This window comes from Diceros bicornis, chromosome 3 (genome assembly GCF_020826845.1).
Source record: "Diceros bicornis minor isolate mBicDic1 chromosome 3, mDicBic1.mat.cur, whole genome shotgun sequence".
Taxonomy (NCBI): domain Eukaryota; kingdom Metazoa; phylum Chordata; class Mammalia; order Perissodactyla; family Rhinocerotidae; genus Diceros; species Diceros bicornis.
This window is the reverse complement of record NC_080742.1, coordinates 32,493,723-32,520,389: the sequence shown is the minus strand read 5'-3', so window position 1 is coordinate 32,520,389 and position 26,667 is coordinate 32,493,723. Positions and strand designations below refer to the sequence as shown.

At 40.5% G+C, this 26,667-nt stretch overlaps 1 protein-coding gene across 1 annotated transcript; it reads left to right on the top strand.

Moving 5' to 3' along the window:
* Positions 1–23,710, top strand: PON3 (paraoxonase 3). Its single transcript, XM_058568676.1, has 9 exons — positions 1–78; positions 1,496–1,566; positions 8,110–8,165; positions 13,419–13,584; positions 15,729–15,855; positions 19,226–19,429; positions 20,429–20,510; positions 21,032–21,160; positions 23,466–23,710. Exons 1-9 carry the CDS (start codon positions 5–7, stop codon positions 23,622–23,624), a joined length of 1,068 nt encoding a protein of 355 aa, XP_058424659.1. The 5' UTR covers positions 1–4; the 3' UTR covers positions 23,625–23,710.
* Positions 23,711–26,667: the final 2,957 nt, after the last annotated feature.

Sequence of the window (26,667 nt, the reverse complement as noted above, 5' to 3'; positions counted from 1 at the left end):
GACCATGGGGAAGCTGGTGGTGCTGACCCTGCTGGGGGCTGCCCTGGCCCTAATCGGGGAGAGATTAGTGGCGTTTAGGTGAGTTGGCATCTTGATGGGGGCGTCCTTGGCTCTCTTTGTCTACTCTTCCAAGTTAGGTCAAGGGCTGCCGCGTGCCGCCTTCCTGGCGGGTTAGCAGGGAGCAGCTTTGGACCCTCACTCCTCAATCCCGCCCAGCAATCCATCCCCTGAGAAGCACTGATGTGGAAAGTGAGCTGACTGCTTGCCTTTCCTAAAATGGTAGTGTGGAAATGCCCCGATTTATTTTCTGAAAGTCACGCCCCCCTTTCCCAGGTCACCCTCAGCGTTATGCTCCTGAAAAAACTAACTCTGTTGGAAGCGCTGGACTTGAGGGAGGGAACCAGGCTGCCAGCCCGATGTTTATAGCTGACTCAGACGTTGCCCAAGACCGGTTAAATGTTGAGGCATACTGGGTTACAGAGCTCATCCCAGATTGGAAGTAATGGTCAGACAGCAGGGAAAGGAGATGAACCCTGCAGGTGGTAACTGGTATTCTGTAGGTATGCGACCTCTGGAAGTGGCAGATCTGGTGACAGCCATTCCAGAAATATCTCAGCAAAAGTCAATACTGGGCTAGAAAAAAGACATGTTAGGTGATGGTATGCATTTCTGAGTGGATCTAAAGTTGCCTTCAGTTGTCTTTGGGTTGTTTTTATTTATTTCTCTAGGTAGAAGCTGGCCGCCTCAGAGGTTCACATCCTGAATCTACTGAGGAGCCTAAGGCCTTTTGGTAATACTTTCTAGTTCAGTTGGAGTGTGTTTATTGTAACATTTGCTCCCACTGCACCCAACTGAGAGAATGGTAAAAAATAATAATGATAAAGTAGATCTAAGGTGTGTTTTTCTAAAGAGGCAGTAAGATAAATCTAAGTGTAGAGTCTTCCTGAATACAATTTAATAAAAATGTAAAGGTACCCCTGGTATTTAGAAGAATGTTTCATTGGTATTTAGAAAAAAGCAAAAGCTACAGGGTTTAGCTATTAGGAAATCCTGTTGAATTTTGGGAAAGCAGTTTGGGGAGTGGGTAGGGTCAAAAGGCAAGAATTTAGGGGATCAAGGGGAGCCACAGTGAAGAGGTATAATAGACAATACTTTGGCAAATTAAATAATACTATTCTGTACATTTAAATTAATAACACTATCCAGTTACTCATACTATTAAACAGTATCACTTATTTGGACAGCAAAGTGTTATCCATGTGTAATCACATTTTAGTCTTTCAACAACAACTGCGGGCAGTTAGCTGTTATAGGCACATTGCCCACCTAATGTTCACGTTATGTAAATAAACGTAAGTAAAAGGAGACGTCTACTTGTTATATCATTCACAAATGATGAGAAAGAGGGTCAATGAATGTGAAGGTGATAAAGACCATGTTTAGACACTGATTTTGCATGTTGTGCATTGACCTCTAGTGTTTTTATCTTCTACAGACAAAGAGTTAATGCATCTCGAGAAGTGGAGCCAGTAGAACCCCAGGACTGCCACCTTGTTGAGGGACTTGGTATGTATGTGACAGTACCAAAGGGGCCAGCACAATTTCTTGGTCACCATCCACCTAACTGAGCCTGCCAACTGATTTAATTCCCTGCTACTCCTTAAACGCTCCTACCGGGCTTCTGCCCCATCCTCGTTACCCCAGCTACCTCATCCCAGGTCTCCAAGGGGTCTCACAAATGTCAAAATCTGTGGCTTTTTCTCAGTCCTTTTCCTTACTGATGTCTCTCCATCAATTGAAGAATGTCATTGACTGTTCCTTGGCCAGACCCTCACTGAGCTCTCCTCCTGCCCCTTCTGTGATATTTCACTCCCCTCTCTGTCTTCTTCTGTTGCCTATTTTACTTCTTGCTTTCTTCTTCCTTTTCCTTGATGACATTCTTGGCTTCAAGTGTTAATTCCTTAAAAATTTATCTACAAGTACCAAGAGGAATATGGCTCAGCCCTTACTCTCAAGAACTTCGCAGCCTACTGAGATGTCTTTAAAAAATTAATGGAAAATCCGTAGCAAGATCCCCAACCTCTCAAACTGCAGGCCTGCTTTTCCAGTCCGAAATCCTTTTTATGTTTCTGTCATTTCCTCCCTCATACCTCCACCCATGACCAACTCTTCTCTAGACTTCTCCTACTCATGGTACCCCCATTCTCAAAGAGACTCAGTTCAAAATCCAGGAAACATTTGTTTCCCCCTTGTCCCTCATTGTTTCACATAAGACACGTTGGCATCAGGCTCCTCTGTGCCCCCACACAGGGCTGATCTCACCTGTTCATTACTGCCACCACTGCTTATTCGGAGGCTCCAAGCCTCCCATTCTCCCCGACACTGCTACTAGAAAAAAAATTCTAGCTAGATTCTGTTCGCTGTTCTGGGAATGTGTTCTTTCACTTTCTCGCCTTTGCTCATGAAATTCCCTCCACTGATTGTTTCATCTCTGCTTGCTGAGATCAGCTGCAGAGTCCTCTGCTACCTCCAAACTCTCACAGCACTCTGAAGCCCTGATTTACTTATGACACCTATCCCACGCTTTACTCTATGGCTAACAGTGTTCTCTTCCTCACTATCAGGATGTAAACTCCCTAGGGTCAAGGACTGTGACTTATTTATTAGTAGGTGACAGGATGACAGCATAGTTTATTTTTGATTTTGGTTTTCTGTCTTTTTTTCCTCTCAATTTCTAAAAAAGGTAGCCTGGCCCTTGTGCTCCCTAGTCTTAGAGGAGGTTTGTGCCGCCGGCTAGAGAGCAAGAGCTGAAGACAAACTTTTTCCTGACTTTTGTTTCCAAAAGCCTGAGCTCCTTCAAGGGATCCTGATGGAGAAGGGATGAGAATATGTGGATTTTTTTGAATAACAGGGACCCTTGCCCTACTGCCTGACAGCTTTCTGGAGGAGGAGCAAGACCTCAGAAGGAATGGCTACAAGGTGTCTTTAGGGAAACTGGATCCTTTCTCCTGTTTGTCCCGGCCTGAGCAAAGATCATGTGCCCATGAGTGACATGGATGTGGCAGAATTGTCTAAATTAAGAGGACCACATGGGCTTAGCAGGGAGTAATTCAGTGGTGACTGGTGTAGATAAAGGTCAGATGGACCTCCTTGAATATTCTACTTGGTTTTAACACCCACCACCTGCAATATTTGCACAACCCTGGCAGAGAGAGCCAGTAATGACTCAGATTGAATTTCCCTCCAATTTAGTAGAAGGTGGGCTCAGGGTCAAATTTAATTTGATTTAAAAAATAAGGAAACATAATGTTCACTCATTTGTTTACTGTTTTATGGAGTAATATTCATATTTACTACACATGTATCTTTCAAAAGATATGAGCCTGCCAAGTACTTTTGAGGAGTAATTAGACTAAATGATTGCCAAAGTCTAACCCAACTCTCAGATTGTGTCATTCAAATAGGTTTGAGAAGCTAAAACCAGAGCTAATATTGTAAAGTATAGGCAACATTATGAGTCTCCAAATGTTTTGAAGAGAATGACTTACGTTGTTGGAAGCTGGCTGAGAGCAGAAGAAAAAAATGCCATGTTACTTCTCATGCTATTGGCATATTTGCATTTTATATTTGGAGAACTAAAAGATTAGAATGGTTGTGGTCATTTGTCAATAGGACAATACTGATATACATATAAATATAATAATACTGCCTTATCAAAGGCCTAGTATCTAGAGTGTTCTGCTGAGTCCATTGCAAACATCTGCATCATCGTCACAGCTGACCTGTAAGGTGGGTGCTGCTGGCTGTCTTTGCAGATTAGGAAACTGACACACAGAGGAATGAAGTTACTTGCCCAGTGGTCAAGAACTGGAGGGTGACAGACCCAGATTATGAGCCAGCATGGTTCTCTTCTATGGCTTTGTACTCTCTGTTGTGTAACACTGGCTTTCTTTTCTACTGACAACACATTTTTATTATGGAAGCTTCAGGAGAGTACAATGGCAGCAGAAAATAGAAAATCTGAGACACAAGAAGGTAAAATATTAATAAATAGGGCTGACCAAAACAAGGCAGGCTGGATATTTAAGTAAAGATCACTAATGAGGTAATACTCACAAGACCCAACTATTTGATGAGGGAGAGGCTTTATGAAGCAATGGCAACCACTAACGGATTTTAGGCAGGGTGTGGTAGGCAGTAACAGAGCTGGGGAAAAATTCCGATTTGTGTTTTCCTCAAGACCTAGACTTTTGTGGTTAATTTTATGTGGAAGGAGCTCTTCCTCTTTTTGTTTTCCTTCCCCAGTACTCCTTCTGGGAAGAAAGGATGAAAGGTAAAAAAATTCTAACCTCTAGAAATCATATCTCATAGATCTTTTTGCATTAAGTTTATCTTTTTTCCAAGGCTTTGAGAGTCAAGGGTTGTTTTAACCAGGAAGTTATTTGGCTGCCCGTGGCATCTAATCAAAGTTCCATTTGAAATATGAATAGCTTTATTAGGGCTTGCCCTTGGCAAGATTATCAAGTAGACAGCCATTGTATTTGACAGCTTCCTATCTTCCCCTCCAACGCTTTTCCCCTCCTGCAGCTTCCTGTGTCTCCAAGATATGTTTCTACTCCACAGTAGGTTCCATTTGTTTTCTTAGCTGGCTGTCAGAAACTTCTCTCCAAGATGTGAAATGATGATAATATTAATACATAGCAATGTTTTGGTGTGACCCTTTCTCAGGGTACCTGTAGGGAATGATCGAAGGCCAAAGAAATGAAGTTAACCCAAGTAGTAGAGTTGACAGGTTAAAAAGTAGTAGACATCTATTCATAAGACTGATTTTAGATTTAGCAGTGGGGTTTTAATGATAGTTGTGCACAGGCTAATGAGTATGTGGGAAGGACTCAGGGAAGAGTGTCCTGGGGGCTCTTACTCCCACAGGTGTTACTGTTCTTGAGATGCACTGGGCCATCATGCAGGTGCAGTGGAGGTGGGGGGCGGGGAATAAGGAGACGGAATACTGTGCAATCCGCTGGTACTTCTTTTTCACATATGAGTGCAAAGCACCAGCTTCCCTTTGCTCTAGATGGAGCAAGTTAAGAAAAACAAGCACAACACCTCTGGAAAATGCCTACTCCTGTTGTAGGTGAATTATTGAGGCAGGTTAATGGTGTCATAGGCAATACATGAACTAGTGGTTGGAAGATGAAAGGACCAAAGCAGAGAGCACAAAATTCAGGATATCTTGTACTTAGAAATTAACACTCACTTGTCAATAGTTTAACCTCAAGACAAGACAAAGTTCGCGAAACTAAAATGGTTTCTTGGTATCTTATTTAGTCAGCCAACCAGCTTTTATTAGGAGCTTTTATAGTGAAAAGGCAGGTATTACATTGGGTGCAAGGATACAGTACTGAATAAAACCTGAGTTTGTTCCCAGGAAGTTTACTGTCTAGTAGGAAATTAACAAGTGAACAGAAGGTTGCAGCCCAAGTGTGAAAAATGTCATGGTAGAGATAGTCATAGGTGACCATATTAGTACATAAAATGGACGCTGGAACCAAGAGAGGTTGGAAAGGCTGAGGGGTTGGCCCCTGAGCTCGTCTCTAAGAGCCCGTGATACTCAGCCAAGTAGAGGTGAGGGAGGCGTGAGAAAGGTGTGAGTTGCCAAGAAGCGGGGGAGCAGCATGTGCTCAGGCATGCAGGTGAACAAGTCTGGTGCATTTCAGGAACTACTAACAGAAGTACTGCAGCACAGCTGGAATGCGGAGTAGAGAGTGGGAACCACAAGAACTGACACTGGAGACAAGATGTGAAGGATTTGGGATCCAGGCCAAGGATCTTGGGATTTATATTACCAGCCCTATTGAACCTCTGGATGGTTTTGAGCAGGGGAGTGACAAAGTCAACTTTGCAGTTTAAAAAGATGACTGTCAGCAGTGCAGAGAATAGTTGTAGGGAGCAAAGCTGACCTCTTAGGAAGCTATTGTAGAAATCCAGGAGGGAGTTCTAGAGCTTGAATGACTGGTGCTCAATTGGATTTGGGGAGTAAGGAAAAGTAAGGCATCAAAGATAACTCCAAGGCTATCCACTGAAATCGAAATATAGAAAGTAGAGTAGGTTCAAGGGGGAAATATTCAGATCAGTGTGAGACCTGTTAAACACGAGAAATGAAAAAGCTGGGTAGAAATGTCCAATATACAGGTGAATACAGAGGTCTGGAACTTGGGAGAAAGATTTGGACTTGACTTAGGGATTGGAAAGTCAAGAGCACGTGGGTGGAGGCTGAAGCCATGGACTGGAATAGATTGTACAGGTAGAATAGATGCTCTGCCATGAGAAAGACGCAAGGACAGACAGAGCCTGAAGAATATCCACATTCGGGACAGATGTGGGAAGGAGATTAGAGCAAGAGAAAACCAAGAAGAGGTGTTCAGAGAGGCAGAAGAAACATCAAAAAACTAACCAACCTTATTCAATGTGATTTTTAAAATTGCTTGATTGAATTCGCTAGATTCTCCTAATGTCTATGTTACTCCACGTGGAAATAGCACTAAATCTTTGAGGCCATCAAGATATCATATATAGGTAAATCTTGATTAACTGGAATGCTTAGAAAATGGGAAGTTCTTATTAATTTAATTTTCAGATTACTAGTTGGGGATTAGTTTCAACCTTCAGTATAGTGAATATAATTAAATCTTTCCCTGTTCTCTAGTTTTCAGTGCCTGTAGCTCATTATTCTATTGATTCAAATTTGCATTTTCTTTGGTTTTGTCCCACTTTTATGTATTTCCTCTATCCTCCCCATTGCCTTTTGACACACTGGTAACCCGTTACCCTAGATAACCATTTTCCGACGTGTTCCAATTGCTATAGTTCTGTAACAAACCACCCCAAAACTTAGTGACTTAAAATGACAACAATTATTTTGCCTATGAATTTGCAATTTTGTCAGGGCTTAGTGGAGACAGCTCACCTCTGTTCCAGTTGCATCAGCTAGATTGACTCAAAGGCTGGAGCTGAAGTCATCTGAGACTCCTCCTTAATCCCTCTCTCTACCTTGAGTAGTCTGTCTATAGTGTCTCCTCTGTAGCTTCAAAGTAGCCAGACTTCTCATCTTCAGATTTCGGGCTCCCGAGGTACATTCCTTGAGAGAGAGAGAGAAAGAGCACCAGCAGAAGCTATGACCATGACTTTACCTTGTATGTCATGTGGCATCACTTCCACCTCATTCTATTTGTCAGAGCAGTTACAAAGGTCCACCCAGGTTCAAAGGGAGAGAATATAGACTTACTTCTTGATAGAAGAGTATGAATATCACATTTTAAGAAGGGCATGTGGCTGTGATACATATTTGTTCTACCATATTTATAAAATACAGTTTGCCACACTGTATAACCATTGCCTTCACCCTCAGTCCTGCCTGCTTGGGATAACATCATATGTGGCTCTATTTCTCTACTAGGAGTCATGCAAGCCCCCTTTTCATCCTGTTCTCAGTCATAACTTATTATATGCCTCTTTCCATGGAAAAATTCTCAAGACCAGCTCTCCATGGAAAGATATCTGACTAAACTCTTTCAAATTCATTTATATTCAATAGTCCATCCTAAGATGGACTTTGTAACAGAGTACAATTACTCAATAATTTCCCAATATGATTGGATATTGATAGATTTTTAAGCCTCAGCAACAAGTTGGAAGAAGAGAAATGCTTGGCAGAGAGGCCTTTAAGAGACCTTCACAATGATGACTTTCCAAATGTTATCCTTTGGTCTGTAGATCAGTCTTATATGGAGAATGAAGCTGAATCTCTCAAGACAGACTCTAGAAGTTGTTATTTAAAGAATAAGTCTAGGATATGAGTTTATTTTTTAGTTATTTGCCTTTTTCTCCTGAAATGGAATTCTAAAAAAAGAAATTAGCGTTTGAGAAGTCTGACTTGGGTTTTATTGCAGAGTAGCATGCCTGTGGGATTCCTGAAAGTTGATTTAGTTTTCTCAGTAAATAGTTGAAAAAGTCAATGTAATTTCCAAAAGAAGTTCCAAGTTTTGACTGTGAGATTTATTTTTTAAGTCTTCATACGTGCATCTTTCTGATCCTCCACTTCTTTTGCAGAACATGGCTCTGAAGATATTGATGTACTTCCTAGTGGGCTGGCTTTTATCTCCAGTGTGAGTATTTTCCATGCCCTTCAGATGCTCATGTCAATAATTATATAGATAGTACATTAATGTTGCTGACTAGAGCTGCCAGATGGACCCCTAAACGCTCATCTTACCTGTAGGTAAACTAGTAAACTAAAAAAGCCAAAAGAGGATTCCAGAGGGCTAATCAGGACACCACAGGAATGCCCAGTCTTGCCTGCCCCAGGGTGGGCAGCTCCCTGTGGGCAGTTGCATACTCAGTAGGTTCTCAGTAAATGCATATTGATTTCTGATTGATTTTTACACTAGTCTCCAGATTTGTTCTGTTGCTGTCCATCACTGCCTTGTTTGGCTGGGCTACAGCTTCTGGTAGTCATCTTGTCACTAACTAGTATTCCTCTTGCCATGCCTGCCTGTGTTTTGCGTTCAGTAAGTGTTTATGGACCAAATGTTAACCATGTCACTCGATTCAAAACCCTGAGCATTTTCCTTGTTGTATTCCCTGCCATTCCTTCCAGCTCTTTCTAAGAGAAGTAGAGAGCCTACATTCTATTCACAATACCACCTTCACAGGTTTGGAATGATCAGGAAGCTATGCAAAGGATTGAATTTCAAGAAATTAAAATGTATATGTTGTGAAGATGTTGAAAATTATCATGTATTTATTAAATCAGTTGCAATTTGGAATGGGACCTAAGATTTTGAAAAAGTGGTTTGACTACATTTTCAATGTGAATTCTGATTGCTGGAATTGCCTGTCCTAATATTCCATCTTGGCAAATAAAATACTACCAAATAACATGAATTTTTAAATCTATATATTTTTGGGGCCGGCCCCGTGGCTTAGCGGTTAAGTTCGCGTACTCGGCTACTGGTGGCCCCGGGGATCGGATCCCGGGCGCGCACGGTCACACCTCTTCTCCGGCCATGCTGAGGCTGCGTCCCACATACAGCAATTAGAAGGATGTGCAACTATGACATACAACTATCTACTGGGGCTTTGGGTGGAAAAAAAAAGGAGGAGGATTGGCAATAGATGTTAGCTCAGAGCCAGTCCTCCTCAGCAAACAGAGGAGGATTAGCATGGATGTTAGCTCAGGGCTGATCTTCCTCACAAAAATAAATAAATAAATAAATAAATCTATATATTTTTGGCCAAAAAAGGGGCATGTGTAATAACCCTTAATGGCCTGAATTTCTAAATTCTTAAGTATGCACAGAATAGTCAGGGTTTCATTTGGATTTTAAATTGCTACTGGTGGTGGTATGTGTGGGGGTGGGGAGGTGGGAGGGCTTTTATTTCTTTAGTTTTCCTCCAAAACCAAAGGTAAAACAAAGCTGTCTAGAAAAGCTTTTTCTTTGTTAACTTAAATTTTCTATTGTCAGTTTAGATTTTCAATGTTATGACAAATAATCGATTATTCTATAGCTAGGAGACTTCTTAGCTGTTAGGAAATAATATTTGTAGTTCCTACTGTATGCTTCTTTTCTATTTTCACTGGAACTAAAAGTGCTGAATTATCGCTATACATAAGGTAGAGATTTTCGTCACAAATAATTCCATGAGAAATGTTAACATGAAGCTTTAAATAATGGAGTTTTTTTTGTAAACTAATGACTCATACTTAGAGGCTAAAGATGATGTTCTTTCCTTATTGTTAATCTTTCTACACTGTAATAAATTTAAGTCCTTATTCTTGGTTTCTCCTATCGCCCTTTCTTGCCATCCTGGAACAGGTTTGGAAGCTGCTGATTTAGAGAGTGATTCTGTATATGATAGATATTTTTAGTCTGTTTAGAGGTGACAAGCAGGCTATTGGCTTCCTTCTTTGGGACTTGGCATGCTTCTCTTTGCCTGCAAGATTATTCCCTTCTGCACACGTTACTGGCTAACTCCTAGTTTTCTGTGAGGCTTCACTGTGGTGGCCCTTTAATTCCTCAGGAAGTTCTTCCCTGACACTCTCTTTCTGGGTGAGATGCCTCTTCTGTGGTCCCTCACGTTCCCTGTTTTTAGGCTGTTACATACCACAGCGTATCTGATGTGCTTGCTTGGTGCTGCCTCCCTGCATTTCAAACTCCCTGAGGCCAGGACTTTGGAGTGTTCGTTGCCTTGCTCAGCACCTAACATGCTACGTGGCATACACAGGTGCTGGAATATTTACTGAATGCACGTACTGGTGAATGAGCGCCGTGGAGGATTTCAGTGCCTCTCCGCAGATACCTGTAGTCTGTTAGGGAAAATAAGATGCCCGCACCTCCAGGTGATTTTCACCATTTTCAGTGGTGAATGGTATCAAAAGAATTGCTTGCAATCACTTGCCACAAATTCTTACCCAACTGCCTTAAACAGAAAACCAGGTGAGTGTGGAGCCATTTATTAGAAGTGTTTCATTCATCATAGCACTTAATCTAAACCAAGTTTGTTTGCAATGCCCCACTTATTTCCCTATCAAATTATTTCCATTTCTAGAGCATCCAGTCTTTCTGCAAGCTGACAGTGCCCTCAAATGCCCAAGCTACCAATGTACTTCCTCTGGTTGTGCCTTGAGCTGCCTTCTGGAGCAATAATCTCTACTGTCAACCCTTTCTTTATGGTGTGGCAGAAAGAGGCTGTGCAATTAATGATCTGAGTGATGTAGGTAATTTGTGACTCTAAGCTTAGTTTTCCTCAGGTGAACAGGGAAGGATTAGATGTCTGTCACACTTTTTTTTTCCAATGCTACCATTGTCTAAGCTACTGGGATCAGTGGCAGATTGACTGTGGGGAAAGGGTAGACTTGAAGACTGAATTTTATGGCCTGATACTGGGGAGAACAGTGATGTCCTTAACCAAGAATAATAGATACTAACGAGAAGAAAAGGATTCAAGGAGAGAATGTTCATTTTGGTTTTGACCATTTGACTTTGAGCTGCCCTTAGGAAGAAGTTGGGAATGCAAGTGAGTGCTCTGGAGAGAGGTTCCATTTAAATGTACAGATTTGAATCACTGGTATAGAAGAAATACCTGAAACCTTATGAATAAGATCTCCAAGAGAAAAGTATAGAGCAATAGGGAAAGAAGGATGAGTGAGGACAGAATGAGGAAGAGGCAGGAAGGAAGTAGGAAGTCTATCTGGAAATTCTAATTTTGACTTTTGACAAGAAATAAAGCATTATGCCACAGTGTCAAATGGCACAGAGATACAGCTAAGGAAAGGTAGAGGAGTTATCAAATAAAATATTTTAGAGGTCATTAATCTGACATTTATAGAGAGATATTACTTGTCTTTTCTACAAACTGGTCAAATACTGATTTCAGGGAATTGAGAGTTGGAGAAATTCAAGTCAGGCAACAAGATCAAGTGATGTTTATAAGAAATTTGACAGTGAGAGGAAGGCGAGATAAATGCATGTTTGAAGAAGTAGTAAAGTTAGGAGAAGATTTGTTTCAAGGGTGGAGAAATGAACAATTTTTCAGGCAAAAGAAGAGGGCATTGGTGAAAAATGAGTGGTAAAGCAAGAGAGAGAGGATGTAATTTCTAAAGACAGTCCCTGGAGAACAGGGAACCAAATATACAGGTGGCGGAGTTAACTTAAGAACAGAAGAGGGGTACTCTATCCTTAAGAAAAGAGAGAGAAAGGAAGAGAATTGATAAAAGTTGAATTTTATTCAAAAAATTGAAAAGTTACTGAGACAGAAAGGAGGGAATCAGAGGAAATTCATGTTGAATGGCATGGGGTTTTTTTCAGAGAAATGGGAGATAAAGTCATCCATTGAGAATAAAGAAGAAGAAGATGTGGGCTCTGGAAGACAATGAAATAAATTTAGAATAGATACTTGGAGAAATGCAACAGATTACCTATTAGAATGAACAAAATGATTGATAAACAGTATTGAACAAAATGATTGATAAACAGTATTGAATGCCTGGTTGAAGTTGGGATGATAACTTTGTAGTGGAGTTTTTCAACCTGACTTTAGACTAGCCCTCTATAAGAGGTAGACCAGGGAAAAAAGAGTTGGCAGGGAATTTGATAAGGAAGCAGTAAGCAAACGGTATGTTTTCCTTAGAAGACAAGCTGTTGATTGATGATGACAGATTCCAGGTCTGGAAGCAGAAGTTTGTGGCTGGGGCATGCTGATCTCTCCTCCAGCCGTGGTGAACTTAAGGAGAAGGAGGGAATAGCACCTCCTCCGATGGGCTTCAGCAGTGCCAGCGTTGTCTTGGGGAAACCAGGGGTTTCTGATAAGATTTAGACATAGAAGAACTGCTCTAAGAAAAACTTGAAGATATAGGTGGGACTGTTTGGAGCTGAAGACTGACTTTCCCAGGGGTGGGGTGGGGGGCAGTGGAAGGGCCAAGAATAGTAGTAGTAGTAGTAAGTGTGTGTGTATGGGTGTTTATTTAGATGAAAGGGAGGGGAGAGGGAGAGAGACAGAGAGGAAAGGTAAAGTAGGAAGGAGAGAATTTAAATTGACTATAAATGGAAATGAGGGTGCAAGTAAAGATACAAGGTTGTTTATATTGATATATATCTGCGTGATGGGGGAGGCATATGGGGAGGAAGTGGGCTGAGTTTTGTAATTGATGTATAATAAACCAACCCCAAGGTTTGACACGATGACCTGGGATGCAGCAAAGGCCCAATACATTCAGGATGCCTATTATTGGTTGATAAACCCCAGGTCCTTCCAGTAGAAAGAGCCACTGTCTAAGTTATTGGAATGAAATTTTTGAATATTTGGAGAAAAGGATTCACGTCCACATTTTCAGACATAGCTATAGGAACAAAATAGGTGAGAAATAGTCAACTCTACAAGACTGGTTCCCCTATGTTAATTCTTGGCTGATTCTACTGTTTTTCACTACATAATATAATGGGTGTAGAGATGCGAGCAGTACGATGAAACCATACACCCTTTCTCTTTGCTTTGAGAAAGGGTGGTTGTAGACTATCAAGACTGGAAAGAATCTTAGAAATCATGCATTTTAACCAAGGGAATTAAACAGAGTAACAAAGTCTAGTCTCTTGCATTATGCCTTTTGGCTTAACCCCTTCTCTCTGTATTAAAAATTGGTTATGGATTCTTCCCATAGTCCCATTCCCATTCTCAATGGCTTAGGTGACATTGGTAATCCCTCAGATCAGATAATGGCAATGGTTGACAGAGGGAAAATCCCAGAAATCTAAAAGAAATTTAGAGCTTTGAACATTTTTGTTAGGCTTTGAGATTTTAGCTTCCATATGAAAATGTTTTGATATGTATATGTGTGCATACTTATTCTCTATTTTTTCAAGGGATTGAGATATCCGGGCATGCCAGACTTGGCACCAGATGAGCTAGGGAAAATCTTCTTGATGGATCTGAATGAGCAAAACCCAAAGGTCCAGGCGCTAAAGATGAGTGATGATTTTGACAAAGCATCATTCAATCCACATGGAATCAGCACTTTCATTGACAAAGGTAAAGTCTGAATGCTTAAGAATGAGAGGGAAATACAAACCACTTATCCCCAGCTACTCGACATGTATGTGAAAGGAGGGAAGATGTTATTTTACCATAAAGATGTATATTTGTAAGATAATAAATGTGTATCAAAATACTTTTAAACGTCACATTAAAGAAGGAAGACTAGAACGAGATTGCTCCCTCTTTCTCCTACTCCTTTTTCTTCTCATTTGACCAACAAAACCGGTTTGGATATTGTTCTCAGAAATCTAACCTATAAACTGAAGGCCCTTTGAAAATAATTGTGTGACACTAAAAAACATAACAAAATAAAACAATAGGTAAATTAGACTTCACCAAAATTAAAGGCTTCCTATTTCAAAAGACATCATGAAGAAAGTGAAGAAACAACCCACAGACTGAGAGAAAGTATTTGTAAATCTTATATCTGGTAAAAGGCTTGTATCCAGAATATGTAAATAATTCTTATGACCCAGCAACAAAAAGACAAATAACCCAATTAAAAAATGGACAAAGGAGGCTGGCCCGGTGGCACAAGTGGTTAAGTGCGCGCACTCTGCTGCGGCGGCCCAGGGTTCACCAGTTTGGATTCTGGGCGTGCACCGATGCACTGCTTGGCAAGCCATGCTGTGGTGGCATCCCATATAAGTGGAGGAAGATGGGCATGGATGTTAGCCCAGGGCCAGTCTTCCTCAGCCAAAAAAAAAAAAAGAGGAGCATTGGCAGATGTTAGCACAGGGCTGATCTTCCTCACACAAAAAAAAAATGGACAAAGGATCTCAGTAGGCATCTTTCCAAAGAGATATACAGGTGGCCAATAAACACATGAAAAGATACACAATATCCTTACTCATTAGGGAAACGAAAATCAAAACTTTAATGAGATTCCACTTCACACCCGCTAGGATGGCTATAGTAAAAAAGACAGACAATAATAAATGTTGACAAGGATATGGAGAAATTGGAACTCTCACACTTTGCTGGTGGGATTGTAAAATGGTACAGCCACTTTGGAAAGCAGTTCAGCAGTTCTTCAAAATGTTAAACATAGTTACGACATGATCCAGAAACTCCATTCCTTGGTACATGGCTAAGAGAATTGAAAACATAGGTCCACACAAAAACTTGTACAGGAATATTCACAGCAGCATTACTCCTAATAACCCAAAGGTAAAAATAACCCAAATTCCCATCAACTGATGAATGCATAAACAAAAGGTGGTATATTTATACAATGGAATGTTATATGGCAATAAAAAGGAATGAAGTACTGATGCCTGCTACAACATGGATGAACCTTGTAAAAACTATCCTAAGTGAAAGAATTCAGTCACTAAAACCTCATCAAGAAAGGAAGGGGGGAGATGAACACAGATCAGTCCTGCAATGGGAGGATGGGGCCAGGCCTTTTAAAACTCTAGAGCTCACTGGACCTAGAGCTCCTAAAAAGTCAGAAGATAGTACTCTCAGAAGCCAGATAACTACCCTCAATCCTGTTCACAGCAGTTGGCATTCCAATATGAAAACAGATTATGTGAACATTCTTGAGGTTGCTGATACCCAGAATTGGCTAGTCTGTTTTCTCTAGCATTCATATTTACATTCCATGTCGATTGGGTTCACTAAATATACTGTTGTTGCAACCTCAGGTAGCTGACTTATATCAGAAGCTCATTCTCTAGTTGGAAAATGTGGCTTAATTTAAGATATTTACACAGCTCTGATATTTCTTGAGTGTGTTGCAACGTAGGCAATTCTCGTGGGAAAGAATTCTCAACAAAGCTTTGTTTTCTTGCACCTACTTCTATTGTTGAAGAGCCACCTGAGAAACCACATCCGGGTGTTTATGCACGTTGTAGTTCTGTTAGAGAGGGTATGCAGGTGAGGCTGAAGAGATTGTGATTGGCTCTGCCACTTGGTCATGGTGAAATTGCTGACAAGTCATTAACCTTCTGAGTCTCAATTTCTTCAATAAAATGGGGATCCTGGATTTGTCTGACTTACGTATCAGGTGGGCTGTGGGATCAAATGCAAGATGGACAAGAAAAATCCTTGGATGTGACCAAGTTCTGCATCAAGTCTAATCACAGTTGCAATAGAAGTAAACTTCTTGGAAATTATGCCTTTTTCTGCTTTAGACCACACTGTGTATCTTTATGTTGTGAATCATCCCGACTTGAAGTCCACTGTGGAGATATTTAAATTTGAGGAACAACAACGTTCCCTGATACACTTGAAAACTATACAACACGAACTTCTCAAAAGGTATGGAATTAAAGTATTTTGCACTTCTATTTGTTGTGAACCTCTGCTGTGTGCTTTGTTTTCTTTGTTTCAGCAGGCTTTCTTCAACTTTTGTTTTGTAGCGTTTTTTTCTAAAGCTTTCTAAAGGTTCCCATGGTGACACTGCCCAGCACCTCGCTGGAAATTGTTGTATTCAGTATTGAATATCCTTATATTTTCCAACTTTCTGAAAGCATTATAATCCTGTAAAGGCTCTCAATTAGATTCCCAGCTCTAATTCCATCCTCTGTACCACAGCAAGGCAATACCCGCTATCAGGCTCTCTTGAAATACCTACGCCCTTTTCTAGTTGTCCTCGTAGGCTGTGTTCTGAGAGCTGCACCTACTGGGTGTTATAACCAGCCTCCAGATGGGCCATTCCTTTGTCCCATCAGAGCTTTAAAGTAGAATTTGAAAAAAGCCTCTGAGCGCATACAAAAATTCACCTCTACTAAGCATTGACTATGTGCCAGGCACTGTGCCAAAATACTTAATTTCATTCTCACAATAGCCTTTAGTAATAGGCATGAATAGACTGAGACTTAGAGAAATTTGGGGTTAAGTAACTTGCCCAAGTTATGTAATTTGTAAGCGGCAGAACCAGAATGTAAACCTAGATCCATCTGAATTCAAAGCGAGGCTCTCAATCGCAGTGATGAACATCTTTCTTACTGTGTTGAGAAAAATAGTAAGTTTTTTAGTGGATAGGTTGCCTGTCTCAAGGCTGTAATAAACAATGAAGAGTTTGTCTTTTATAAAATGGACTCAACTCTGAAACACTGGTTCCAAAACAGTAGAGGTTAATCTTTCCGTGGGATAGAAGAATAGGAGAAGAAAAGGAAGGAAGTTCACCTTCTCTCATTTGTTCTCTTTCTCAACATCATGTATGAATTTCTCCCCGTAGTATTTGGGGGCAACAAAAGCAGAGGGCAAAAGAAGTGAGAGAAGTTAAAGTAATTGAACGCTTCCCACAATGCATTGTGCTGGGTTCTGGCCCAGCGGGGACCAGGACTGCCATGGGGTGACTGAGAAACTGTAGACAAATCACTTAACCTGTGCTTCAATTTCCTTGGCAAAATGAGGATTCTCTCATTGGCCTGACTTACCTAACGGGTGATTGTGAGGATCAAATGCAATAACGTATGACCTCATGGGAAGAGTTCCTCAGAAAACACAGCCTGAAAGAACACTCGATACACAACTACTTTATTAGGGAGTACCATCCCAGGATGCAGGAGTGATAGTCCAGCCTAAGGCTGCAGGGAAAGGGGGGTTGTTATGGGTTGAATTGTGTCCCCTCAAAAAGATATGTTGAAATTTTAACCCCAGATACCTTAGAACATGACCTTACTTGGAAATGGGATCATTGCAGATGAAACTAGTTAAGAAGAAGTTATATTGGAGCAGGGTGGGCCCTTAATCCAATATGACTGGGGTCCTTATAAGTAGACAGACAGACATCCAGGGAGAATGCATGTGAAGATGGAGAGTGAGATTGGAGTGATGCATCTACAAGCCAAGGAACACCTGGGACTACCAGAAGCTGGAAGAGGCAAGGAAAGATCCTCCCATAGAACCTTCAAAGGGAGTATGTCTTTGTCAACACCTTGATTTTGGGCTTCTCTTCTCCAGAATTGTGAGACAATAAATTTCCATTGTCTTAAGCCACCCTGTTTGTAGTACTTTGTTACAGCCACCCTAACAAACTAATATGAGGGAGAGTCTATAGCAAATGTATTATCAAGCCAGCCACTGCTAAGTGCAATCGACTGCTTGAATTCATGGGATTGTCCTCCAATAAGCAGCATATGCCTGATTTCAGGACAGTCTGGCCAAGAACAGAAAGGGAGAAGTTTATTCACCAGCCCCATCTCCCGTTAGTCAAAGGTTTGCCTCAAGGGGTATTAACTCCTGCACGTTCCCGATTGTGCATGTGCAAATCAAGTCTGGTGATATCCTGTGCTTTGACGCCAACACAGAAGCCCAGAGGTGGGAGCAAGAGGCCCATAACAGACGTGAAGTAAGGCATTGTAAGGTGGCACTGTGGAAAGGCTGTCAGATCCCATGCAGAGTTAGTTGAAGCAGTGCCAGCTGGAACAGGGTGGGTGAGGCTTTGAGGATGTAAAGAGCACTTGAGAGGTGCCCTGATACACACATTGACCAAGCAATTCAAGCAGTAGAACAAGGTGCTATGGAAACAAGTTGTGAGGGATTTAACTTAATCTGTGGTGTCAGGCAATACTTTTTAGAGGAAGGAATGCTTAAGTTGAGACCCAAAAGATAAGTGGCCCAATAACATTGGGAAAGTCATTGTATATCAAAACCTCAAAGTATTTCCTGATTCACCCAGATGTTTCTTCCCTAAACTTAATATAAAAATGTTTATCATTTTTTTCAAGTCACTGTCTCTTTTTTTCTTTTCCAATATGGAAATGACTTTATTGTTTTTTACTGCTGTAAGAGTAAGACTTGCTTCATTTAACAATTTTAATAGTATTGAAGGACATAAATAAGAAAGAATAGCACTCATAATCCCACCTACTCAGAGAAAATATAAAGGTCAGAATGGACTGGGTTATGCTACAATAACAGAAAAGAAAAACCCTAACATCTTAAGTGGCTCAAAACCACAAAGTTTTGTTTTATTCTCTCACTTGTACTACACATTCAATGTAGGATTCAGGGACTGAGTTTTATATTGTCCTCATGTAGGGCTCTAGGAGGATCACACTCTCTATCATCAGGGAAGTTGCTGGTTACTGTGGAAGAGTGAGGGAAGCATGGTGGATCACCTACTGGCTCTTAAAGTCTTCCATCCAGAAGCCACATACCTCACTTCATTTCACTAGGCAAAGCAAGTCACATGTTGTGCCTAACATCAAGGGCATGGAGAAGCCTAATTCTAGAAGGCGGAGAACCAACTATTGGTGAACTGCACTATGGTGCAGTTAACCACCATAACTGTGGTGGTTATGGTGGTTAACCATAACCATAACCATATCTGTGGTAACCATTATTTAACATTATTTAACAGATAACCATTATTTAACAGATAACCATTATTTAACATTTACAAATCAACAGATTTGGAGGTTTGACACTTATTTGTACATTTGTTTTTGCTGACTTCTACAGAAGGAAGAATTGAAAATAACAAATGGCTAAAAGAAAAACCATCAGGACAATGAAAAATCATGTACTTTCTGTGGAATTCTTTGATCCATACTAGTTCATGTATACTTTTTCAAATTGATGAACTTATTGGTCTTTGTAGAGATTTAGTGGTTTTGACAACAATCAGGATATTTAAATATTCCACAGGTTTCTCTCTCTGTTTTTTTTTCCACTTTAGTGTGAATGACATTGTGGTTGTTGGACCAGAACAGTTCTACGCCACCAGAGACCGCTATTCTACCAACTTCTTCTTGGCACTATTTTTTGAGATGGTCATGGATCTTCACTGGACGTATGTTCTTTTCTATAGTCCAAGAGAGGTCAAAGTGGTGGCCAAAGGATTTAGTTCTGCCAATGGCATCACAATCTCACCAGATAAGAAGTAAGCTCTTTTGTAGTTTCTCTACCCTTTGCCCTTCACATTTTAGTGGACTTCTTCCCTTAAGAGGTGGTTACTTGCTTAGACTTAAGTAGTTAGTATAGGTGTGGAGGGATCAGATGTGGCCAGCATTCACTCTAAATGTGTGATCTGAAGCAAACCATTTGCCGTCTTGCACTTCAGGCTCCCGCCACTGAAGTGAGGCGTTTGGACTCAAGGATATAAAGTCCTTGTTCCAAATTCTTATGTGACTCTAGAAACACACTTAGCTAACACACTAAAAAAGAGAATAAATGCACAATACCTCTGCCCCTTATGTTAGTTATTCTGTTTAGTTACCCAAAAGTTCTTATTAGAGATGGAGGCCCAACTTAGATTGGGCAGTGCAATTGTGTACGTTTCAGACTTACTGGTATACTACAGCAGACTTTTCTATGAGAAAACACTATTTTATGCAGCATGAAATTTTATGAGAAATACTCTTTTAAAGTGTTTAAAAATGGAAGGTTTTTATAAAAGAAAAGTATCATGAGTGTTAATATGTAGATCTGAGATAATGAATAGAGATGACCCCTGTGGAAAACAACTCTAAGTGTTTTTCTTTTTTTAAAAATGATTGTGATTGAGCTTCGTGGTCATCTAATACATCTTTCCAAGATCTAGTTTTTGGAAGTATAGACTCTTTTGGCCTTATGAGAGGTCCACTTACCTCCATTCAATTTAAAGAATAAATTGTGACTCCTAGGTAATGAGACTACACCTATATACCACCTAGAAACATCAGTTTCATTACTTTATAGTCATATCTCATACGCAAGCTTATTTAAAGCATTTCACGAATATTAAAAATACCACTCCATTATCTTTTTTTAATTGTGGTTTCAAAAAGCATTGCAGTGGCACTTTGAACTATTGTGAATTTTTATACGTCTTCTCCAGAATAAATGTTAGTATCGTTTCTCATTATTACTTGCTTAAATATAAACGTTGTTTACTTCAAAGGTATATCTATGTAGCTGATGTAATGGATAAGAACATTCATGTAATGAAAAAACATGATAACTGGGATTTAACTCCACTGAAGGTAAAAGTACCCTGGCTTGCCCACCCAACATGGCCTCTTAACATTAGCTCCCACACTTGACCTAGGAATGTGCTCCTTGAATGAAGGCAACATGACTATTTTAGAAGAATATAAGTGAGATTATGCTTGCAATTCAAAACTTCAGTAGCAAAGCCCCTTAAAAATATCAATTTCAGGGGCCAGCCCAGTGGCATAGCGGTTAAGTTTGTGCGCTCCACTATGGCAGCCCGGGGTACACGGGTTCAGATCCCGGATGCAGACCTATGCACCGCTTGTCAAGCCATGCTGTGGTGGCTTCCCACATAACGTAGAGGAAGATGGGCACAGATGTTAGCCCAGGGCCAATCTTCCTCAGCAAAAAGAGAGGATTGGCAACAGATGTTAGCTCAGGGCTAATCTTGCTCAAAAAAACAACAACAAAAAAAAAATCAATTTCAGGAGCCAAAAGGAGCTGGTGGGAGGAAGAAGGGGTAGGGAAGAAAGTGGAAACAACATCTTCACTACTTCCTCTTTGTTGGAAGGTAATACAGTTGGGTACCTTAGTGGATAACCTAAGTGTTGATCCTGACACGGGAGATATTTGGGCAGGATGCCATCCTAATGTCATGAAGCTGCTGATGTATAACCCTCAGGATCCTCCAGGGTCAGAGGTAAGTTCCTATACTTCTCTGAGCTCACAGGCAAAGCTGCAAGAACAAACGATTTATTGAGGTGACTTGGGGGAATTTAGTTGGTCGCATCTGATGTTCTAGAACTGAACAAATTCTATACGTGGAAAGAGTAGAGATTTGGGCAGGATGGGGAGATATGGCCCATTAACCCTTTCAGGTCACCTGGTGCCAATTGAACATCATTGCTAGACAAATGTCTCATCCTTGCAAGGGCTATACTTGCTCTTGGGAATGATGGGAAAACATGAGCTTGAATATTTATATTGACCCAGATTGCCGTGTCATATTTCCAGTCAGGATTTAGGCTCTGAGCAGGCCCTCAAGCTAGGCAAAGGGACAGTCATATATGGCACCATCTTCTTTCACACTACCCAACGTGAAGCTGAAATGAAAGGGTTTAAATGACTGTAGTCTCAAAACAAAATTAGTTTTGGCCAGCAAGGTTCTAATATATATGATAATGTTGAAGAATGTCTCATTTTAAAGGTGTTATTTGTGTTATTTAAAAATCTCTTCTAAAACAACAGCATATGCCATTGAATTTTATATGGCATTAAAAACAATGGCATAAAGTATTGCATTTTCTATATCATTGAGTTTAAGAATAAAAAAATCTCTAGTGAATTTAAATATAGATATAAATTCTTGGCACACATACTCAGAGCTTTATTCACAAAACTTTACTGAGCACTTATAATGCACCGGACTTTGTTCTAATGCTTAGGATATATCAGACAACAAAACATACAAGGATCCCTGCTCTTAGGGAGGGGGAACAGACAATGAACAATAAGCGTAAGAAATAAGTAAATTATATAGTAAGTTTGAAGGTGGTAAGTTCTATGGGAAAAAAAGTATAACGGTAAAGAGGATCAGGATTGCTGTGAACAGGGTTGTGGGCAGATCCTATTATTTAATGCAGAGGTCAGGGTAGGCCTCATTGAGAAGGTAAGATTTGAAGAAGGATATCACATTTCAATCTAATTTTGGGGAGTTGGGAAATTGACATTCAAACCCTAGCCTGGACATTGGCCCAGTAGGTAAATTAGAACATATAGTTATTTCTGCTTCCTATATTGCTGTTCTTCAGTTAAAAAAAAAAAACAAAAAAAGTTTGTTTCTCTTATTAACATGTTAATCATAGATTCTTAAAAAAAAAAAAAAAAACCCAAAAATATAAAAGGAAACAAAAGTCCAGCCTGAGCCTAGAGCCTGAATTATTACCCTAAGCTAGCAAGCTACCCTTGCCTCAGATATGTGGCCCCAAAAGTGATACACAGAATTTTTCTATAAATGGCTGACAACATCTGTTATAAGAGAATGAAAATACGATCCATAGGATGATTTGAAAACTGTTTAGGATCTTTTTCATGTCTCTATTTTTAAGTTTAACTATTTGTTTATTTTAGATAAGAGTTCTTTCTTCACACTCACTGACACCCTTTACTTTTGGTTGAGGCTAATGTTTTCTACATGAATTCCAAGCTTGAGTATTTTCATGTAACAAACCTGAGATGAAGTTGTAGGATCTTCCTTAAGATAAAAAAAAAACAAAAGTCAACTAAACTCTATTCTAATAAGAGATGTCGGTATAGACTCATGACTCGTGAATTTCTAATAGGTTTTCTTTAATTCCTATCATGTCCTGTTTAAGTGAACTTCATCCAGGCTATTTGGAAACCTGAGCACTTATATATTTGCTGATTAGCAAACTAAAGTGTGTTAATCCTGGGGATCAATAACAATACTAGGCAGTGATGTGTCAGATTGAATTCCAAAGTATGCATTCTTTATGCTTCCTAGCCACTTCGTGGGCATGAGAGGGTCTCCAGCTGGGATGACTACCATCCTACTGGTTGCGAGGTTAGGTTGGCTTGCTAACTGGGTGTCCCTTCATTTTGTCCCGTGTTTCCCTCCCCATGCTGTAGGCCCAGTCAAAGGCAAGACCCTTCCCATAGAGGAACACCGTTTGCTCAAGAATTAGACAAAAGCATCCACTGGTTCTTACCTCCTTCTATAGGAGATGCCTGAACTATTAAAATTGTGTAAACCATCTGTTGAGGAATTTGGCTAATGTGAGATAACTAGTCCACTTGACTGCATAGATATCATCAGCACATTAATACTTTCATCAGAAGAAGTAAAAAATGATTGAAGATGGATATATGGATTTTAGCTTTTGGATTTCTGAGAAATATATCAGTCTTGGAGTATTTGCGAAGGAAAACGTCACTGAGGGCTGTTTGCTCATATAGTATACTAACAAACAATCTTTTCTTAACAGGTGCTTCGCATCCAGAATGTTTTGTCTGACCAGCCCAGGATAGGTACCGAGTATGCCAATAATGGCTCTGTGCTTCAGGGCAGCTCTGTGGCTGTTGTGTACCACGGGAAACTTCTCATAGGCACTGTGTTTCACAAAGCTGTGTACTGTGTGCTCTAGACTCCAGATATTTCAAAAAGTCTACATATCTGGTAAAAGAAAATCCCTAATTATATCATAAGCAGAACCGTAAATAAATGACGAACACCAACAAAAGTGCATCTGGCTTTTCTTATGGCTAGAAGAAGCAGAGAGATTACATAATATCCACCAAATTGCAAGTCACGTTAGTGCCAATCCAACAAGAAGCCAAACCTCTCAATTCTTTTTGTATAGCACCCCCAACATTCTTTCTACAATACGATGGGTGCGCTGTGGCAAGCGAGGAGGCCAGCTCACCTAGGGCTCCTTGATAACTGTGTGGCAAAATTACCTCGTACGGCTGTGATGTTCTGAGCCTCCTGCAGTCCAGACCAGGAGAAAAGCTAATGTTTAAATATTTACAATTCCCTTCTCTTCCTCCAATTGTGTGAGGCACAAACTGCCAATCAAGAGCCCAGCCCATGGATAAAAGCAAGAATTGACGTCATGAGACTGCCTCCTTAAACCTGCATTCTCCCCAGTACAGACACACAGCAAATCAAGTTCTGGGAAATCTGACAGAGACAAGCCTCACTTAGAGCAGAGCAGGGCTGATCTGTTCCTTTTTAAAATGTCTTAATTGTAGTGACATCTGTATCTGAAGTATTGTAATCAGCTTGGCTCTGAACCATGAGACGGGGCCTCCGGTCTGTTACCTTCAATTGCTTTAAATTTGCTCTTCTGGTTAATTCAATAAACACTTGTTAAGCAACATCCCATAGACTTGGCCCTAAGAAACCAGAAATGAACAACATGGTTCTGGCTTGAAGTCCTGTCTAAACCTGTTTGATGAGAATAAATAGAAGTGTCCCTTTCTCAGTCAAAAACCAGGACAACCTTTAGCATATCGTTGACGGGAATCAGGATACTCACGCTCCCCACCCCCTTCCCTTTTTGTGACTTTTCTTGGGGAGTGGTTGGTTGATTTCTTTTTTCCTCCTCTGAGTGGGAAGGCCTCTTTATTTCCTAAAGAATTTTGCTCAGTTAGATGTAAGTTTTGCTGAAAAGTTTTGTAGCAGGGTGAAATTCTACTTTTTGGGCCATGTCACCCCTTTCTGATTTAGATGGTAAGACTGCAGTTTCCATTGCTTCAGAGGAGGAATGACTCAGCAGAATGTTATAGTCAGTTCTCAGACTTTAAGTTTTGTTGACGCAAAATAACCACTAACCATTCTATAGATAAGGGAAATAGGTGAGTTGAGCCAGAGTGAGGATTATAACCCAGGAAGGTCTTAGAAAGCGTTCTGGAGAAGCATGGTTTTCAGTACAGTCTTATATCTTTTTAGAACAAAGAACATACATTAAACACACCCAGGATACATTATTATCAAAATTTCAAAGAGGCATTCAATTGCAAATTAGCAGGTCAATGTGACTGTGATGTCAGGCAAGGGACTAATCTGTGTGTTACCAGTAGGGCGTAGGAGGGGAGGTATGAATTCTTATCTTAAGAGAGTGTATCCTTTACTTTAATGCTTAAGTAGATGTACAATGTACGTTTGATAGGCCATAAATCAGGCTTTTTAGTTCAAGCCGAATCAATTTTGAACCCGAATACTTACCCCATATACCTCAATATGTGAAAATCTCTTGTCAGTTTCAAAAGCCTAACCATCAGGGGGACACAGAAAAAAATAATAACTAAGATCAGGTATACAGTCAGTTTCGAAAAATATAATAGTCTTTTTTTTCTGTCCCTAACCCTTACACCTACTAGATTAGACAAAGTTTACCAGACTAGGCAGAACATGGAAAGCCAGAGATGGGAACTCTAAGGGCATTTAGATGCTGGTGGGTTCCTGAGAATTGGCCCTGCCCTGCCTTCTCCTCAGGCCAAGGTAGGAAAGGCTGGATGATAAAGCCCCCAGAGAGATTTGGGGGATCTGATTGCTGAGGGACCAGTGTGTCCTTTCACAGGGAAGGCCACAAGGCTCTGGGGTTCGCCTTCATGTAGGCACTCCAAATCCTTATGTGATTATCTTGATCCTCTTCCCTCACTTGGCTTGGGAAGGAGAGGGATTGTTACAGAACCAAAGCTGATGCGCTTCTTAGTGAGTTGAAATCAGAGCCTTCGCCAGAAGTACTTTTCATACAAAGTATTTGCAGCAAATAAGGAGCCCATGGGGAATTATTTCCCAAAACCGTGTCTCTTGGAGCACAGGAAAGCAGGGGCCTTTGATTTTAGATGGGGAATGAATAGTCAAAAGGGAGAAGTGGGTTTTCACTTGTGCAGGCTTAGTTGGAAAACATGCTCCACAAACAGTACATGTTATGGTAATAAAGCTTAGGCTCCTCACAGGGCGGAGATTTTAGTATCAAAATGAAGCAAAGGGCGACTTTAGGTCATCTCTCTGCTCATCCGCCCAGGCACTGCTCTTGTGGTGGGGCTTGGTCTGGTTGGTATTGCATCTCTTAACATAATAAAAGAGATAGCATCTCTTAACATAATGAAAAAAAAAATGGAGAAACAGTTAAATGCTTCTGAAACCTCCCTTGAGTTCCTCTGGGCAATTAGTCAGTGACAGGATCGCCCCTCACAATAAATGCTGCATTTTGATGATTCATTGCCTTCCCTTTCCCAGTCTTTCTGTTTACAGTCATGCAACACTTAATGACGGGGACATATTCTAAAAAATGAGATGTTAGATGATTTCGTCCTTGTGTGAACATCATAGAGTGTACTTACATAAACTTAGATGATATAGCCTACTACACACCTAGGCTACATGGTACTAATATTATGGGATCACTGTTATATATGTGATCCGTCATTGACTGAAACATTGTTATTCAGCATGTTACTGTAAGTTGTCAGAGATGCAGGTGGAGATATTAGGGTGATGATTAGGGGTAGCTGAGTTCAGGAAGGAAAATAGTAAAGATAAGAGCAAAAACCAATGTGGAAGACAGCTCCAAGATGGCCCCCAAGGATCCTTACATCCTAGTGTTAGTTCCCTTCCATAGTTCCTTCCCACATCAAATACGGCTGACCTGTGTAATCCATAGAATATTTTAAGAGTGA